Source organism: Fukomys damarensis, unplaced genomic scaffold, assembly GCF_012274545.1.
Source record: "Fukomys damarensis isolate Sample0158 unplaced genomic scaffold, DMR_v1.0_HiC HiC_scaffold_26, whole genome shotgun sequence".
Taxonomy (NCBI): Eukaryota; Metazoa; Chordata; class Mammalia; order Rodentia; family Bathyergidae; genus Fukomys; species Fukomys damarensis.
Window position 1 is genome coordinate 3,493,139 of NW_022900938.1, and position 19,540 is coordinate 3,512,678.

Consider the following 19,540-nt stretch of genomic DNA (forward strand, 5'->3'; position numbering starts at 1 on the left):
GAGAGGCTTATCTTGGCTCACGGTTGCAGAGGGCTCAGCCCGCGGTCGGCTGGAAAAACACGGCGGATGGGCCTCGTGGGGGACGGCTGCTCACCTCATGGCAGCCAGTAACGGAGAAGGTAGGAGCCCAGGACAGGAACACGCCCCGCCAGGACACACCCCAGGGACGGCCTGCACCAGGACCCAACACCTACAGAACCTTCAGCCACAAACCCAACCACAGATGAATCACTGGTGGTACAGCACCCAGTGACCCACCCCCTTCCACACAGGATTTTGGGGAGCATTTCAGAGGTAAACTACAACATATGTCTTGCACATGGTTCATACACAGAGGCCTAAAGTTTTCCTCCAAGGATGTGTAAGGCTCACAGGAACACACCTTTCTAAGGCCAGGGATTTAGCTCAGTGGTTCCACCACCTGTCTTGCAAGTGCAAGGACCCAAGTTCAATCCCCAGCATCCCCCCAAAGAAATCAATTGCATTAGGAGGAACACACCTTCCCAGGGAGAAAGGACTCTGCGTGCTCCCTGTGTATCTAGGAATGGGGACACAGGCACAGGTACTTCCCGTGCCATGGCCCTTCCCAAAGGGCCCTACAGAGTGTGAGGATCGCCGTTCCCCGCACCTGCTTCAAACTTGGTGTTTCCCCTCCCCACCTGGGAGGTAAAGCAAAGTAAAACAAAACCCCCCAAACAGTTGTTTCATTTGTACCTGTGAGGCTGAAATCTGTCTTATATGTTTTATAAACCTTTTGGATATTTTTTTCTTCTCAGAATCGCTACCATATTGTGTACTTTTAAAAAATTGGGTCCTATTTTCTTGACTTGTAGGCGTTAACACAGTATGAAGCCTTGTGACAGCACTTTCACTATTTTCATGGCATCTTTTTGTTAAACTCAAATTTTAAATCTTGGCTTAACAAACTGACTGCCCCCTGGCCCCCCACTGAAGCCAACATCAAACTTCAAAATAAAGTTGGATTGTCTTCGGGAAAGAAGACCCTAAAGGGCGAAGGGGATGGACGTGAACCCTCGCGGGTTAGGACAGGGGGCACCAGGGACGCCCGGGAAGCGCTGGCACACGGGGGCCGGCTTCGGGCAGTGCAGCCCAGAGAAACTTCCCAGCCTCGGGCTCGTCCCGTCACCCCCTGCGTGCGGGAGCCACAGACACCCAGACCCACTTCTAGCGCCCCAGCACTGACCGCGCCTGCAGCTCACACCACCGACAGCCCCACCTGGCACCAGAGGGCAGATGTGGGACCAGCCGGGGCCCCTGCCGCAGCCCAGGAGCTTGTCCCGGACCTCGAGTGACAGGCAGAATACAGAGCAGCGCTACCGAAGGAACCGATACAGCCGTGACGGCCCACGAACACGCACACAGCGTCCACAGCAAGGACAGCCTGGTCACCAGGGCGACACAGCGGAGGAGCGAAGCCTCGCTTCCCACCAGGCGCTGCCGTCCACCCGCGACCCCAGTCCAGGGGTTGCCGCTCACCTGGAATCTCATCCACCCGAGGCAGCTCTGCCGTACAGAGTTGATGGCCACCCGTGGGTGTTCGGCAGACGACGTGGGAAGTAAACGCAGGCCTTTCCATGGGAAAGCAGCAGACGGTTCCGCAACTCGGGGAACAGCGCGTGACCACAGACCTCCTCTGGGCTGCTTCTGGACTCGGTTTTGTCCACTTCTGAGCCAGTACCCAATGGTTTTAATGACTGCATCTTCACATTCTGTTATCAATGGAGCTTTTGTGCAGGCACAGTCTCCTTAGGGAAAGGACCCAAACCCTAAGCATAGGAGCCAATGACAAGTTCCAGACGAGATGGGGCATGTTCAGGGTGGTATGGCCGTAGACCCAATGACAAGTTTCAAAGTGGACACGGCCATGAAGTCACCACACTAAGCAGAAGGAGAGCTTCACCTGACCCCCACAGGCTGCCCAGCCTGTCTCCCACAGTCCTCTGCGAGTGGCTGTGTGGCAGGGGCACCATGGTGGAGGGGCGTGGGGGCAGAGCCGGCTGGGCAGCGGAGCACGGGGAAAGAGCACCAGGGAGAGCCACCTGCTGCATAGGCCCCACCCCAGACGCAGCTGTGCGCATCAGTGGTGCAGTCCAGCGCCCGAGAGGCAGCCACCTCCGGGCATCTCAGTCCGGTCAGTGACAGGAAGACTGACCGCTGCACAGGCCACTGGACTTCCGGGACTACCTGCTGGTCAGGTCTCGGCACAGTAAACCGCAGCTGCATATTGTCCAACGGCATCTCCTATCATACAACAAACTAATTTATTGGGTGGAAAACAGGGACAGGGACACGGAAGGTGGGGTGGCTCTGTGGTAAGACAGGAGTCCGTGGAGGGTAAACCAGGGCCGGCTCCTGAGCCCACACCAGACGCCTGTCCTGGTGCAGTAGGCCAGGCCAGGCCCGGTCCGGCTCAGGGCCCCGGGGGCGAGCCTCACCGAGGCAGCCCCTCTATCAGGGACACTTTTTCCTGTTGACCTCCGAGGGGTGCTGCCTGGGCCCACGCCCAAGTTTCTGTTTCATCTCCCAGCGGTGCAGAACAGACTGCGTGGACAGGACGTTGTGTGCGTCTTTGTCCTGTGGGAAAGGAAACACAGAACCCTCAGGACCCCGCGGCCGCCCGTTCCCGGACAGCGGACGGGCCGGGTGGGAGGCAGCGCGGGCTCCAGCCAGAGTCGAACGCTACCTCCTCCGGCCACTCGTCCTCCTGGGGAAGCCTCTGCGGCCGGTTCCTTGTCGGCTCCAGTTGGAGGCCATCACACCTGCACTTGAACGAGCGGTGCGCCTCCTCCAGGTTAGTGGATATCTGCACACGAACAGGCACAGGCGCCTCAGGCAGTGCTGCAGACGCAACCTGGACAGCAAGAGGCCTTGACTCTGACTGAGAGTCCCGCAGTCTCTTTGCAACGCATTCAAGAATCCACTAGATGAGTCATTTAAAAAAAAGTTTAAAGCACAGGGTCTCGCTGTGTAGTGCAGACTGGCCTTGAACTCACTACGTAGCCAGGCTGGCCTCAGCCCCCACACCCCCGTGCTGGGAGTCCAGGTAAGGGACACGGGTGGGCTTGAGCTTTACACACACTTGGTGCGTGTCCTCAGGCTTGTCACGTCACATCCTGTACTGTCTCTCAGCAGGGACACGCACTGCTGGCAGAAAGCACAGTGATGCTCTGCACCAAGTTCCTTTCTGGCCCTAACCGTGTGCGGCTCTATGTACCCTCAAACAGACCAACTTCAGGTGGGGAGAGGAAGTAAGTTCACAAACAGCATAATCTGTACTTCGAGTTACTGACTGTACAGTTTCCACTTTTTAAATTTTTATTTTATTTTAGTTTTGAGATAGGGTCTTGTTATGTAGTCTAGGCAGGCCTTCAACTTGCAGCAATCCTCCTGTCTCAGCCTCCCAGGTGCTGGGACTACAGGCGTGCATCACAGACCCTGCTCTTTGGCTCACGTCAGATAAAGCATTAACACCTACGCACACACTGGTCTTCCCCTCCAGGCAGTGCTGGATATGTGGCCTTCAGGGTTAGCACCCTACCGTGTGCCGTCAGGACTCGGGGTCTCCGACAGACTCCATGGTGCTCACCTGCTCTGACTCCGCACTGGCTTCTTTCAGTTTATTCTCTGTCGCCTCTTTACATTTCTTCAGGTGTCTCACAGCTTCTTCCAGCTCCTGAAAATGCGACACGGACTTTACACATTCCCGGGGTGGCACAGGAACAACAGAGCTTCGAACTGTAATATGGCAACCACGTCACAGAAGCGGGGTGGGGCCTTCACCTTTCTAAACGATCTGCAGCTGAACCTGCACTCTGCCGGCACAGTGACAGTGTCTCTGCAGAACGGAGACCTTTCCCAGCAGTGACCCTTGCCCTCCAGTGATACAGTGCTCTGCCTTAGGCCGGGGACCCCATGACTCCTGTCACAGCAGCAAGGGTATCTGTGCGCTGGGGCAGAACCGGGGGACAGAACTCCCAAGGGCACGGCCCCCACTTCAGACCTTACTAGTAGCTGGTGTTTTGCATGTGTGAGCTCAAGCAGTTGTTCTCTGCAAATGAGTATTACTTTTATGAGACTAAAGATGGTGCGAGGCATGGTGGTACAGACCTAAGCCCAGCACACTGGGAAGCTGAGGCAGGAGGATTACAAGTTCAAGCCCAGCCTCGGCAACTCAAGATAAAAAAATGTAAAAAGAGCTGGAGATATAGCCTATTACAAAATCCCTGGGCTGGGGATTTAGCTTAATGGTCCACCACCTGCCTCACAAGCACAAGGTCCCGAGTTCAATCCCTGGTACAAAAAAACCCCAAAACAAAACAACAAAAGCCCTGTGTTCTGTCCCCAGTAGTGGGAACACGTAGAAACATGCCGTATTCCAAGCTCCAGGCCTCTTCCTAGAAAGCGTCATTCTACGATGAACCATCTGTGAATGCGTTCGCGTCTGCAGCTGGCCGAGAGCGGCCGGGCCCCTCACCTGGCACCGGCCTTCCAACTGCTGCCTCATCTTGCGCTCGGCCACCAGCCGCAGCTCCTGCAGTCTGCTCTGGGCTGCGGTCTCGTGCTGGCTCTTGGCCAGCAGCTGCACCTCCTTCTGCAAACGGCTCGTTTCTGACATGAACCTCTGGATGCTCAGGGACTGGCCGGGACAGACAGGGAGCCAGCCGTGAGCCCGGGAGGGGGGCCCGGGGGTGGGGGTAAAGTGTGTGACGGCCCGCTACCTGCTCGTAGTTTTTTTTCTCATACTGATCCTTGATCAGCTCCATCTGCCTCAGTTCTGCTTCTATTTGCTGAAAGTAAATGTGGACATAATGTGAACGGATGGAGAAATGTGCTGTTCTGTGCCCTCTGGGTGACAGGCGGAATCCCACAGGGGACACACTTCCTGCTGGCTGTTTGCTGCCCGGCCCCTTCAGGGCGAGGTCTGGGACCATTATGGGGAAGGGATGAATGCTCCAGTGGTCCTGGCAGCTGAGGGCCCAGGTTTACCCGGCAGCCACTGCCCCGCGGCCAGGGAGGACACCCTGCTTCCCAGAAGCCCACCCGCCCCACGCTGGCGCTCGCACAACCTTCATCCTCTCCACGTTCTGAGCGTTGCTTGTCTTGGCTGACAGGTGAAGCTTTATCTGGGCCTTCTGACTCTTTAGCTTCTCCTGGCTACTGCTCAGCGTCTTCTCCAGCTCGGCGATTTTCTGCCGCAGCTCTCGATTGCTCCGGGACACTTCCACTGACCGGAAGTTGGCTTCGTGGAGGGCTTTCTTCAGCTTAGAACACAAAGGAACAGATTGGGCTCTCTCCATCTGGTGTTCAGCAAGAGAAGCTCCGCTGGTGTTCCTGGGAGTGAGGCAGTAACGACGACAGTGGATCGAGCAAGGCATCAATTGTCACTTTAACACCAGAGAACATCTTTCTCAGAACAGATGAAGAACACGGACATATGTTCACCTTTGCACTTTACGGGCATGGATTTGGAGTCAGACCGAAGCTTTGGTCTCAGTTTCACCACTCACTAGCTGAGTGGTTTGGGGTCATTAACTTCCTGAGCTCAGGTTCATCTACTGAAAAAAGCAAGACGCAGAAGAGTTGAGACAGCGGACAGAAAGAGCACAGGGCTGGGTACACGGCAGCTGCTTTTCTCTTCTTCCTGTCACTTGCAGCTCGTGTCCAGGAAATGAAAACACACGTCATGGTGGTTTACGTAAATCTCGGGAGCTGCATTTATCTTTCTAATTCTGACTTTGTTTTGTTTTGGTTTTTTGAGACAGGCTCTCACTATGTAGCCCAGGCTGGCCTTGAACTCACGGTGATCCTCCTGCCTCAGCCTCCAAAGTGCTGGGATTACAGGTGTGTATCACCATGCAAGCTCTTAAATTTTGTTCTTAAGGACTGTAATATGCTTTTCCCAAGGAAAAACACCATGGTGACTACTGAGATGATTCAGATTCCCACCTTCTGAAGTTCCCTTAAATGGGTGCCCTGTGAGCTGCATGGGCGGAGACAGGAAGGAGCTGCAGTGCTCTGGGATGGCAGTGCGTGGTAAGGAACAGTCCAGCCCACGGTGTCTCGTCCCCGGCCCACAGTGCCCCTGCCCAGGGTCACGGGGACTCCCAGTTGAGACACTGATGGTTTCTACCTTAGGACAGCAGAAGCGGAAGTTGGGTCCCTCGGAGGACTTCTGCACACCTACCGGGAGGCAGAGCTGGGCCCTTTCCTGCTGCCCCAGTAGCCTCACAGCCCCTGGCGCCCCCTCGGGTTTCGGTTTTGTAAGTGTTCTGCACACTGATCTGCGAATGAAGCTGCCTTTCAGCATCTAATGTACTCTTCTGTTCTCACAAGCCTCATTTTTAAAAATGTGTTTCTACAGTGCTTTGCTGAATTTGACTTGGGAATGGTCTGCGCATGGCACCTGCCTTACGTCGCAGTCACAGAACAAAGGCCAGCCATCCCACCCAAGTCCTGGAGGTTTTAGTCCCTCCCTCGTCTAGGTTCACAGGTAACACTTAATGGCTCACTCTTTTCTGTGAAAGGGGCTCTCTGACTTAACTGTTCTGTGTTGTCAACAACAGAACTACTTGGCTTGGCCTACACCAGTTACCAAACCGCGCTGCAGGTTCTCCTCCTGCAGTCTCGTCCTTCCTCCTGGTCTGCATGGCTCCCAACACTGCTCCTGCCCCTGGATGGCGACGTGGTATGGCGGCCACATACCGGCTCCGGGGCCTTGGGCCCACTGTCCTGGTGGCATCGGCCACCTCTGCAGGCCTCTCAGAGGGGCCGACCGCATCTCCACGCATTCAGCTGCGTTTGTCTTGTTTCTGTGACCCGAAACCTGCTCTCCCTTCCCCTGAATTCCATCCTGCTCGTTCGGCCTCACATGTGGTGCACTGAGGCCCTCCAAAGCCTTCCCGTCACCTGTCACCTGGCCAGCTCGAGGGCGGAGAGCGGCAGTGTCACCAGCTCACACCCGAGCGCCTCTCTGACGCTGCTAAGGAGCCTGAGCCCGCTGATGGTGCGACCCGCGGCTCTCAGCCTCCGCCACCCAAGTATAACGGGGCTTCCTGGGGACGGGCATCAGGCGGACAGGGAACAGGGCGGCCCAGACCTCGGCCCTGTGCCATCCCCTCAGCAGAGGCTCCTTGGTTAGTCCTTGACTGCGTACCTCAGCAAGCTCCTGCTGTGCCGCTTTCCTCGCAGTATCTCTCTCAGTCTGGAACTGCTTCCTTAGCGCTTCGATGAGCTCAGCATGCATTTCCGCTTCCGCTCTGCACTCCTCCGTCATCCTCTCTCTGTTGTGAAGAAGACAAGGCCAGGCGGCTGAGGAAATCACCTCAGGAGGCCAGAACCACCTGGAGGGGAACGTGCAACTCTCCAAAAGGTGTGCAAGTGGACTGGCGGACGAGCGGCAGATCTCACTGGCTCCCTCTCATCCATCTAGAGCTCAGTGACAAGAAAAAAAGAAATGCTTTTCGCTGCACCATTTCAACAGTCATTCTGGCTCTTCCTGTAAGCCGGCACAGGTGACCTGTGAAAATGCAGAAAACCCCACAAAATCATGCAGATCAAGAGGCTCAAGTCATCGTGGTCCCTGAAAGGACACCGTGAAACTGCCCAGACCATCAGGGGTCTGCACATCCGGAAGGTCACACTAAAGGAGCAGCGTGTGCCACTCTGGAGTTGGAAGGTGTGGGGCTGGACAGTGGGGCTGGACACGGGGCGGTGGCCCAAAGAGTGCTGAGATTTTGCTGCATGTGCTTAGAAATGCAGAGTGATGCTGAGCTGAGGGTTAGGCGGAGATTCCCGGGTCAGTGAACACATCAGTGGACAAAGCACCTGTGGTGCACCAGCGCACTCAGAGCTCAGGGCCAAGAACCCACATGAGCTCCCCGAGCCCCACTGAACAGAGGAAGGTGCAGAGAAGAGGCAAAAATTTACGTCACGAGAATAAATTCAGCATAAAATAAATGCAAATAAAAGTAAAAAAAAAAAAAAAAAGTCATTCTGGCCAGGTATGCTGGTGTGTGCCTGTAATCCCAGCACTTGAGAGGCTGAGGCAGGAGGACTGCCGGGGATGTGGAGACCAGCTTGGGCTATACACCGAGTTCAAGTTCTGCCTGAATTACACAATGAGGCTGTCTCAAAAATAAAAGTCATTCTGTATGAGGATTCAACCCAAAGGTAAGACATTCACATGAAGGAAACAAAGGCGGCAATCATACTGTAAGACCTGGTCCCAGCCCCCAGGGATGGACAGTTAGGAATGAACCTCCATGTTTACAGCTGCTCCCCAAGGCTCACATCACCGCCTGAGCACTACCTCCTGGGGACACGGCATTAGATTCCCACAGGGCTAAGGCCCCTACTGAGCCAGCCCTGGAGGGGTCTGCTGCAGGCTCCTCATTACACACTGCTAAAGCCAGCGCAAGCAGCAGCTCCTTGTGAGAACCAGGGTCACGGTAACAAAGTGCACAGTGAATCTAACTGCTCAAATCATACGCAAATCATACTACCTGTTTATCTCCCTGGTCGGTGGAAAATATGTCTTTTATGAAACTGGTTCCTGGTGCCAAGGACGGAGGCCAAGAGGATCTAAGTGTCAGCAAGGTTTAGAACAGGCCTTGATTTCATGGTTCAGGTCAAGCCTGTGACAATCTGACTGAGGTATGGATGTCCCAGGGGACAGGCAATGTGCACGCCGATCTTTATTCCAAGTCAGGTACAGAAGAAAACACACATTAAAATGGAGAAGGTATTTTCACATACAGGATCTGAGCAAACTTTACATTCTAGTGAAAGATTTCAGCCCGAAGATGTTCTGGCTTACACTGTGGTTCACAAAATCATTTAAAAACCCCTCAGGGTCAGCTAGTCAGTTCTGATTTAGACAGTAAGTTGTACAAAACTCTGAAATTTGGGGGGGGGCATAAAGTGCTCCCATAAAATGCCAGGCTATTTACATGAGGGATGAGGGAGGCCACAGCTCTGCCGGCAGCACTTGCTTGCTTCAGAATTTGCTTGTCGCTGCTCAGATAGTTCAAAGATGAATCGGGTTCGACCTAAGGTCTACTTATCAAGAAAGCACAGCTTGGGGCTCTATTTCAGACAGGCTGGTTTCAAGGTGGGATTCTATCGGGCCAATCGGAAAAGATGCTGTCAACTGGGCGGGGACAGCAGCCCGCAGCAGGCTGTCTGCGGGAGAGGCAGGCAGAGCAAAGTCAGCCAGGGGCCTCTATGTGTCAGGAGGGAGGAGCAGGGCGGGAGGAGCCCGGGGAGGTGAGGACCTGTCTGGAGGAAGGGTGAGCCCTCACTTCAGCCTGGCTCCTACCCGCCCGGGGCTGGGGCACCCAACTGAACTGACCTCAGGTGGAAACTGAAAAGAACGGATGGGTGGCATCCGCTCGGATGGGGCCGTCCCACCCACACTGCTGCTGTCCTGCATCCAAACAGACAGGAGCCCCGAAGAAACACACACGTCCCTCCCCCTTGTCTACAGCAGCAGCTGAGGGGCAGTGAGCTGGGGACGCCCGCCCACGTCAGCTCTGGGTGCCCTGTCAGGCCCGCTCCTTGCCGCCAGTGGCCACAGTCCGAGCCCCAAGCCGGCAAGGAGCTGAGCTCCCCCAGCCTGACTGCGACTCTAATGTCCTCACCTCAGGGTTTCCAAATTCTGCCACTCAAGTTCTTTCTTCTCCAATTTTTCTTGAACACGATCCAGCTTGGTCTGCAGATGATTATTTGTCTGGAGAGCTTGCCCCAGGCTCATGGCCAACTTCCTGTTGTCTTCTCTAGCTGCATTGAGAGATTTCTGTAGAGGCTCCACCTAAAGAGGAAGAGTTTTCAAGCCCACTGTTGCAGATGTAAGGAGCCCATGACACCACACACTCCTTCTACACTGCATCCTCACGTTCCCTGAAATAGGTCATTAGGGCCAGGAGAGTGACACCAGCACCTGAAATGTGCCCGGGAGAGCACTCTTCAGACCTCGCTTCCGACTCCGAGGAGTCAGCGGGAAAGGCAGGCTCCACTGGCCACCCCAGAGCTTTGGAAAACAGAGCCAGCTTAATTTACTTTAACTCTAAAAATTCTTAACCAGCTAAATTCCTCTTTCTGACCCTATCACCTTCTGGACTCATTCCCTAGAAAAGATAAAAACTGGCAGCTATTCCTTGCATATTGCTTAAAAAGATCATCGATATGAAATATGCATGCATGTAACATACACACACACAGTACAAGAAGATACAGTCACATGGTGCACACGTGTGTGTCTCCTTATTACAGCAGAGTCACTATGGCTACTTAAAAGATTAGAAGTAATTTTCTGAGCTCTTCAATCTCATATTTCTGGAGTGATATTTCATTTATGAGATATAATATGTCATTAATATACACATGGACCATATAAGACCAAGAGAATGAGTCACACTGAGGGTCTGGTTGCCCATAAGACTTCAGGTCTCTTTCCTATCTGCAAATAGCTCACTATCCCAACTTGGACTTGGATGAAAAGGAAACCAACCAATCATTTCCGCTCATTTTCCTCAAAGTCCTATCGCAACATCAGAAAGCTCAGCGCCACCATCAGAGAACACCAGCCCGTACCTCGCTGCTGTGCTGGGCGTCCACATCAAGCATCCTGGCCTGCCACTGGTCCACCTCGGCTTCCAGCTTCTGCACCCGCTGCAGGTTGAGGGCCCTTCGGACAGAGAGCAGAAGAGTGACCCTTGAAAAGCATCACCGGGAATGCCACCACTTGGGAGCATCCACTCTTCTCCAAGAAGCTCGCAGTATCATACACAGTGGACCGCCAACACTGAAGACGATGGAGAACCGGCGCACAGCGAGCTGCAGGTTAAAACACTACGGCTCCTAGGGTCAAACGACTTGGCCTGGTACACTAGGGCAGTGATGGCGAACCTTTCAGCATTTCCAATGCTAATGAACAGCTGGCCGTGGCACATGTTCACCACCACAGCATTAGGTATCTGTCCACATCCCTGCCTGACCCACGGGCTGGTAACTTCACACTACACGGATCATCACTGCGAAAGTCCTCTACAAGCCCTGGCTTGCCCTGAGAATTCTGCTTCTCAGTTTAACAGCTACTTAGACATTATGAATGGTGAGTAATATTTTTTAATGCTATTCTCCTGACATTTCCAATTCAAAGTTTTATATACTTTAAAAATATGTAACAGTAAGCATAATGAAAAAAACAAAATTCACTTTCTCTCTCGTGACACACAGGTAGTGTGCACCGGCACACACAAGCCCTGTTAGACTCAGACTATTCCTTCTTTAATCAAACAGGGAAAATTTATTAATTAAACATTCAAAGGAGTTTACTTACAAAACACGGCAATAGTTCTCAGAATAATTCATGTTATTATTAATCTTTTTTTTTTTTTTGTTACCAGGGATTGAACTCAGAACCTCATGCTTGCCAGGCAGGTGCCGTGCCACTGAGCTAAATCCCCAGCCCTTATTAATCTTGAAACAAGATAGTAATAAATGAATTCAAACTAAATTAGTCGTTCAGCTTCACTCATCTGGGCAATCCTGGGGTCTCACACAGGCCCGTGAGCCCTGTTGCCCTGAGCTACCCCCCAGCCCAGCTTCAGGTATCTCTGCAATCACTCTTCTGGAGACCTAAGAACAGGGTTTAACACGCTTCTGCTGGCTTGAGCCACCGTACCTGCGCACCTGTCCCGCTCGTACAGTGGGCCAGGCGCGCACGTACACTGGTGGTTCAGGCCACCCAACAGTGAGGGGGATGACGGCCCCTCACAATGCGGTAAAGGTGCAGAAAGCCGCAGTGGTGGAACGGTAACCCAGCAGACGGGTTTCAAGGGCACGTGCTCCTTCCATTGCCACAAAACAGGGCGGCTTCGAATCTTTAGGATCACGTCCCCTTCTTATTCCAGAACCCCTCACTTGCCAGTTCTTTGCACACCATTTTGGCAGTGGTCTGTCACAAAGGAGGTGACACAGTGCCACTGCTCCTTAGTGCAGCGCTGCAACATCACGGACAGAAGCAGAACCACAGGCACCTTTCTTTCTTGAGGCCTGCGATCTCGGAATCCTTTCGCCCCAGCTCTATCTGCGCTTTCTCCAGAGCTCCTTGCATCTTACTGTGAGAAGCCAGCACATTTTCCAACATGATTGTAACTTTGCAGTTGTCTTCTTTCCCCTCTGCCAACTGTCTCTGAAAGTTTCCCACCTAGGAGAAAAGGAAACAAGACAAAGACACTTGATCCTTTCTGGTGACTCCTGGGAAAGAATATGAAAGGCAGGCTGGCAAGAATCAAGTATTATTTTACATTATGTTTCTTAAATTACTGTGACTCTGAAAAAGAGAAAAGTAGACCTTGAGCCTTGTGGGAAATTCAGCACACACATTGACTGCAGATACCAAGGGCCATACACGGTGGGGGCCAGAGCGGCTCCAGGGAGGTCAGCAGAGGTCACAGCTGAACCCCATCAGAACTACGCACAGGGGAAAGAAAGGCTGCAGGACACAGTGAAAGTCACTAAAGAAGGATGTAGCTCACAACCTCTGCAATAAGGCAAAATCTGGCTTCCGCAGTCAAGAAGAAGTTTGAGATGTGGGTGGGTGAAGAGAGATGCTGGTGTCTATTCACAATGGAAAATTTAGCCATAAAAAGAATGAGATTCTATCACCTGCAGCAACTGGACAGATGTGAAGGTTAAGTGAAATAGGCGCAGAAAGAAAAACTGTGTTCTCACATGCAGTGTGATAAATTTTTAAAATTATTACAGTAAAGGACATTAATGCCCTCAAAATACTTCCCCTCACTCAAACTCACTTCTTCCATCACTCATGCCATTTTCTGAAGCATTCTGGAAGTTCTTCTATGTCTTTAGTTAGGCTGTGAAGGCTGCCTCAATATCTCAGATTGACTCAAAAATTTATTTTCCATGCTCATTTTGACTTTGGGGAAGAGCCAGAAGTCACACAGTTCAGATCCAGTGAATAGGGTGGATGAAGACACACCACGTCTTTGACAGAAATCGCTGTACCAGTAACAGTGTGTAACACAGAGTGTAGTCAGGATGAAGGATGAAACCGTTTGCTCACTTCTCAGGCTATTTTCCATGCACATCATTTCTTTTTTTCTTTTTTTGGTTTTTTGAGACAGGGTCTCACTATGTAGTTGAGACTGACCTGGAACTCACTATGTAGCCCAGGCTGGTCTCAAACTCACAGCGATCCTCCTGCCTCAGCCTCCCAAGGGCTGGGATTACAGGTGTGCACCACCACAGCTGGCATGTACATCATTTCTTGATCTAGTACGCCTTCATAATATTAAGAGTTCAGCAAAGTGTTCCTGAGTACAAACTCAGCTCACATATTTCCATCAAGGTAAAAAAGCACAATCATTATTATGTTCATGTTGGATCTTGATTGACATTTTTTGGCATGAGGAGAACTGGGTCATTTCCATTGAGAACTCTGAACGTTGGTCATGACATTTCTTAAAAAGCTGGAACCCAGGGGTCTGGGGGTTTGGCTCAGTGGTTCCGCCACCTGCCTCGCAAGTGCAAGGTCCTGAGTTTGATCCCCGTAACAAAACAACAACAACAACAAAAAAGAGCTGGAAACCAAAGCAGTGTGACTGCACAACTTCAATGAAATGCACTGTGATCCACGCCTTAGGGAACACTTTAAAACACACCTTCTCTGAGCTGTAGCTCGCCACTGACTGTATCAAACAAGTTGAAACCTGTCGCACAGTTTGTTATTAAGGCTCGACATGCCACTTGCTGTGCTAAAGATCCCATTTCTGCCTTTCCACAGGATAGCATGTGGCAGCAGCGTTCACTGTTATTTCTTAATCATCCTGTATGTGGAATGTGAAAAGCTGACCTCGTGGCATGGAGAATGGGACAGTGGTTGCCAGACCCAGGGGAAGTAAGAAGTTATGGTTCAGACCAAGAATGTTCCCCAAAGGCTTCATGTGCTCTTAAGCAGGGCTTTTTGAAGGAGAATGGATTACGGGGACACTACAGCTGACTTGCTGTTGGGACTCAGGCACGGTCTGGCCGGAAGGCGTAGGTCACTGAGGTGTGACCTGGAAGGGTGTGTCTCTCCCCTCGGACCCTCCCCTTCTCCTGTGGCTTCCTGGCGGCCACGATGCTGAGCAGCTTTCCTCCAGTATGTCCATATGCCATGCTGCTGTACCATGGACTGTAACGATAAGCCAAAATAAGCCTTCTGTCCTTTGAGATGCAGGTGTCAGAAACTGTGACTCACGTCAAGACATTTTTTGTATCAGGAGTGGGGTTGTTGTTATGAATACCTGTATGGTTAGAAGCCTTTGGAAGCGGTTCGTGGGAAGGGTCTGGAAAAGTTAGGTGATGCCAGCTAGAAAAACGCTAGAGTTCTGTATGCTAAGACTGATGGGAGATTCTGGTCAGAGAACAGAAGATCAGAATGCTGATGAAAATGCAGATGGTAAAGACCAAGCTCAAGAGGTTTTCGTTTGGAATAAAGACTCCATTGACAGTTGGATTTAAGACCTCACGTGTTATGCTCTGGCAGAAATTTTGTGAACATTCTGCTCATATCCTGAGACTTTGCAGTAGACTAAGATTAGGGACAGTGGACTAATTAATCTGGTGGAGGAAATTTCAACTGGTATTGTTATGGCCTGTGTTTAGATGTCCCAGCAAAGCCTCATGCTTTTTCAGAGGTGTCTTACATTGTGTTATTGATTGATGCTGGGGTTGGGCCTGAGGGCACTAGGATTAAGGGCATAAATACCACCTGTTCTAAGAAGTCTGAATAAAATAAAAGGGGCAGAAAGATGCTGTTAAGGTCTCTTGTTCCTTTTGCTGTCTTCCACTGCCATGAACTGTTGCCCCTAGCCACCCTGCCTTAGAGCCAGCCAATTGTGGACTGAAACCTCTACAAACTGCTAACCAAATAAACCTTTCCCCCTTTAACTTCAGGTATTGGGCAGTTTGTCTCAGCAACAAGAGAAAAACAACCAACACAGGCACTGTTTACTGCTTTTAGCAAGATTTTTTTTTTTTTTTTTTTGGTACGGGGCATCGAACTCAGGACCTTGTGCATGTGAGGCAGGTGGCAGAACCACTGAGTTAAATCCCCAGCCTAGCAAGATTTATACTAAGAAATGGGAGGAAAAACTCCATTAAAAAATTTCCACTTCTGCTGGAAAGTAAGCATCTTTAAAATTGGAGCAGAGAGCAGCTTGGTTATTAAGATTAAAAAGAAGCCAAGTACTATGAATCAGGACAATAGGAACACACACTCAGGGCATCCCAGGAATCAGCATGACTCTACCCTCCACAGGCTCCAGGGTCCAAAAGTTAAATGCTATGTTTTGAAAGGAGAGCCCCAGGGCACCCGGCTCATGAAATATTTTCACATTATTCCTTTCGTAGTGCGCAGGCATCCTCGTACTTGGAGGCCTCTGGAAACATGATCCAAGGAGACCCAGTTACTTCTCAAACTGGTGGCAGACCTTGGCATTATCCACAAGGTGCTGATTTTATAGGCATGAAGAACGTAAGAGTTGTGGGGATAAGAAGGCTTTCACCCAGATTTCAGAAGGCCTGGGAGGCCAGCCAATGTGTGAAGCTATGAGAGTAAAGCCAAAAGTATGATGGAACCTCTGGGAAGTTAAAAAAAGCCAGAAATATGGAATAACTGAGGAAAGCCACTGGCAGTGAGTGGAGCCACCCCAAGTGGGGGACCAGGAGAGCTGTAACTGCCAACACTGCAGATGCAGGGTCACCCAAGCCTTTTGGAGATCACATCTTATTGCTTCACATTTTCCCAGCTGCTGGACATGGAACCACAGGATTTCCTGTTTGCTCGGCTGGGTTTCAGCCTTGCTTCGGTCCCATTCCTTTTTATCCAAATATTTCTTCCTTTCAGAATGGAAATGTTTACCCTATGCCAGTGCATATCAACAGGGCTTTACTTTCTTTGATTTTTATGGTGTCTCACAGCTAAGAGTTTGCCCTGAGTCTCAGGGGAGACTCTGGACTTGAACTTTTCAGCAATGCTGGAACTATTAAAACTTGGGCAACTCTTAGAGATGGACTAAATGCATTTTGCATAGACAATGTATATGAGTATTGGGGACTGGGGTAGAACGTTATGATTTAAGTGGAGAATGCTCCCCAAAGGCCTCATGCACTCATAGATGGCACTTCTGGAGGGTGGATGAGTTGTGGGGATGCTATAACTGACATGCTGTTAGGAGGTGGGGCCTGCTTTACAGAGGTCACTGGGGGTGTGGCCTGAAGGGTATAGATCTCCCTTGCTGGCAACTCTTCAAGTTCTACAGTAGGATAACTAGGGTTCATAACAACTTACTAAGTATTTCAACATAGCTAGTAGAAAGGACTCTGAATGCTCCCTACATGAGGAAGTGATAAATGTCTGAGGTGATAGATACGGCAATTACTCTGATCACTACATAGCACATACATATGTTGTCATACAGTACCGCTTCTGTTCATATTGACACAGCATATGAATATTAAGGGGAAAGCATCACGGCACTATTTTTTGTTTTGTTTTGTTTTTGAGACAGGGTCTCTCCCTATGTAGTTCAAGGTGGCTTAGAACTATGTAGCCCAGGCTGGCCTCCTTGCCTCAGCCTCCCCAACTGCTGGGATTACAGGTGTGTGCCACCACGGTCATAGCACTGTTCTGTCTCATCAGTAAAACACAAACATGAAGGTTATTATTAATAAGGTCAAATTTTTAGTCTAGTTTTGTTTTTTCCCCATTATTAGGGATTGAATCCACGGATAGTTGAGCTATATCCCTAGTGCTTTTTATTGTAAGACAGGGTCTCCCTAAATTTCCCAGGTTGGGACCGAATTTAAGATTCTCCTGTCTCAGCCCCCTGCCCTGTTTGAATTAGATGCGTGCATCACCATGCCTGGCTTTCAGATGAATTTTAATAGAAAAAATAAGGACTGTTCCTTTTGACTCATTTAAGACTAAAAAGTGGGAGGAATACACTGTATATTTAAAAACTATTCTAAAGTTATCTTTCCCCTAGAAAGGGAACTCCTCTTCTGATCAATCCTCACTCTTAACAGAAATGAGACACAGCACAGGAAAGGTTTCCTATGTGCTGCAGAAAGGAGGAGGCCTTACCTTCTTGCTTTCCTTGTTCTCCAAGGCCTCCAGGTCCCCTTTCAACCTCTGACTCTCCTGCAGGGCAGCGTCCCGGCCCTTCACTGCTTGGGACAGCTCCTCCTCGTTCTTCTCAAGGATGGATTTCACCTTAGCAGAAAAAAAGAAGAAATAAGCAACTATCTAAAGCACAATAAATTGGTGACTAGAATAAGACATAGCAATTTAGAAACCAAACTTAAGACTTTTGAATATGTGTATCCATACTACGTATCAATTCTGTATGTATTAGCTCCTTGCAGAGGACTACAAAAACAAAAAACTCTGTGAATAAACATGAACACCTGATACCTCAGTCAATTTCCATGAAAATAGGAATAGAAACAATAAGGTCAAGAAGCTGAGTGTTAAACGGGAAAAAGTGGTAATCATTGAACACTTTCCTTTAAAGATGTAAATGCAATAATATAATAAAATACAAGATGAATAAGTACTGATGTCTGTAAAACTGAGTTAGAGCAGAGTAAATCCCAATTAGAAGTATTAGAACTTTATATCTTTGCAACACTTCTAGTAGAACATACTATCATTTCAGATACTCACTATTATTATTACTATTATTACTCCTTTTAAAACAGCCCCACAGAGTGTTGCAAAAATAGTAGAATTCCCAGTAGTTCAATATCAAAACCAGAAAATCAACACTGGTACTTTTTCTTTTCTTTTTGAGTCCTGGGGATCAAACTCAGGACCTTGTGCTTTCGAGGCTGTTGCAGCACCCCTGAGCTAAATCCTGGGCCCTGGGATACTGTTGTTAGTTAATAAGCTCACAGAATTTACTCATCTCCCCCGTTTCCTCCACTCTCACTCGTGTGCCTGGGTCTGAGCACACACACAACTCCGGGTCATCCATGCTGTGGCTGTTCATGCAACCCCACAGCGGTCAGGATGCCCTGACCCCATCTCCACTCTGCCCTCTGCTCCCTCTTTGTAGTCACCCCCTCCAAACCCACTGATCTATTTGTCAGCTCTACAGTTCTATCCTTTCAAAATGTATTTTAACCATTCCATATGTTAACATTATGAGTAGCTGATGCATTCGTATTTTTTTGAATAGCTTTACTGAGGTATAATTGCCATATAATAAGCTGTATAAGAGCTGGGCATTGTGATGCACGCTTGTAATCCCAGCACTCAGGAGGCTGAGGCAGGAGGATCGCTGTGAGTTCGAGACCAACCTGGGCTAAATAGTGAGTTCCAGTTCAGTCTCAACTACATAGTGAGATCCTGTTTAAAAAAACCAAAAAAAAAAAAAAAGTATAAAGTGTATAACTTGACATGTATACAAACCATTGAAACCAAAACAGTGACTATTTCCATTGTCCCAAAAGTCTGTCCTTTTGTAATCTCATTTTTCTGTTCCCAAACTTCCACCCAAAGGAACCAATGATCTGTTTTCTGTCACAATCATTTGCATTTTCTAAATGTTATATAAAAGCATACATATGCCACAGTGTATGGACTCTTTGGTACCAGGGATCGAACTCGGGTCCTTGCACTTGCAAGGCAGGTGTGGACTCCCTTTTAAATGGCTTATTTCACTCAGTGTAATTATTCTGGGATTTAATTTGTTGCATGTATCAATAGTTCATTCTTCTGTTGCTGGGTATTCTATTAGTTATCTGGATTTAACCCAATTTACTTATCCGTTCACCTGCTTGGGACACGAGCTGCTTCCAGCTCTAAACTATCAGGTGCACAACTCTGTAGAGTCAGACACTTTCAGGTATCTCCAGTAAATAGGAGTAAACCCACTCCCAGTGGCGAGGTAGGAGTATGCCTCACTTTTCAAGAAACTATCTTGCCAAGTAAAGCAATAAAATGGTTTACATCCCGCTCAGCAGTGTGTAAGAGTTCCAGTTGCTCTGCTCCCTTCCTAATGTGTACAGCTTTAGAATGCGGCCCTTCCAGTCGGTGTGGCGTGCCTCGCGGTGGCTCTTTGCACGCCCCTAGTGAATGACGTTTAACGCCCTCTGTCAAGTCCTCGTCATCGTCCATGGTTTACTTTAGAGGCAGGGTGTCGCTACGACTTCAGGCCGGCCTGGTACTGCTGGGGACCCTCCTGCCTCAGGCTGCCCAGTGCTGAGGTCACAGGTGTAGGCCACCCCACCGGCCCACATCTTTTTTGGGGGTGAAATGTCTGTTTCTTCAAGATCACAAAGATTTCCTTCTACAAGTTTTACATGACATTCGAACTAACTTTTATAATTGGTGTGAGGTATGTAAATCCAATTATCCTAACACATCTGTTCAAAGAACTAGTTTTGAATCAGTAGCATATTTGTTATTTTTCAGGTACAAAAAGATAAAAGTAAAAAACATCCCAGC

At 49.8% G+C, this 19,540-nt stretch overlaps 1 protein-coding gene across 1 annotated transcript in view; it reads right to left on the bottom strand.

The window, feature by feature from the left end:
* Positions 1-1,391: 1,391 nt before the first annotated feature.
* The window catches only part of Ccdc150 (coiled-coil domain containing 150), a 63,980-nt gene continuing 45,831 nt past the window's right edge, over positions 1,392-19,540 (bottom strand). Inside the window, 11 exon segments of the mRNA XM_033756265.1 lie at positions 1,392-2,595; positions 2,705-2,824; positions 3,608-3,694; positions 4,496-4,657; positions 4,740-4,808; positions 5,088-5,282; positions 7,175-7,301; positions 9,660-9,829; positions 10,612-10,705; positions 12,060-12,229; positions 17,174-17,302. Coding sequence (XP_033612156.1) covers positions 2,473-2,595; positions 2,705-2,824; positions 3,608-3,694; positions 4,496-4,657; positions 4,740-4,808; positions 5,088-5,282; positions 7,175-7,301; positions 9,660-9,829; positions 10,612-10,705; positions 12,060-12,229; positions 17,174-17,302 — 1,446 coding nt within the window. The 3' untranslated portion in view covers positions 1,392-2,472.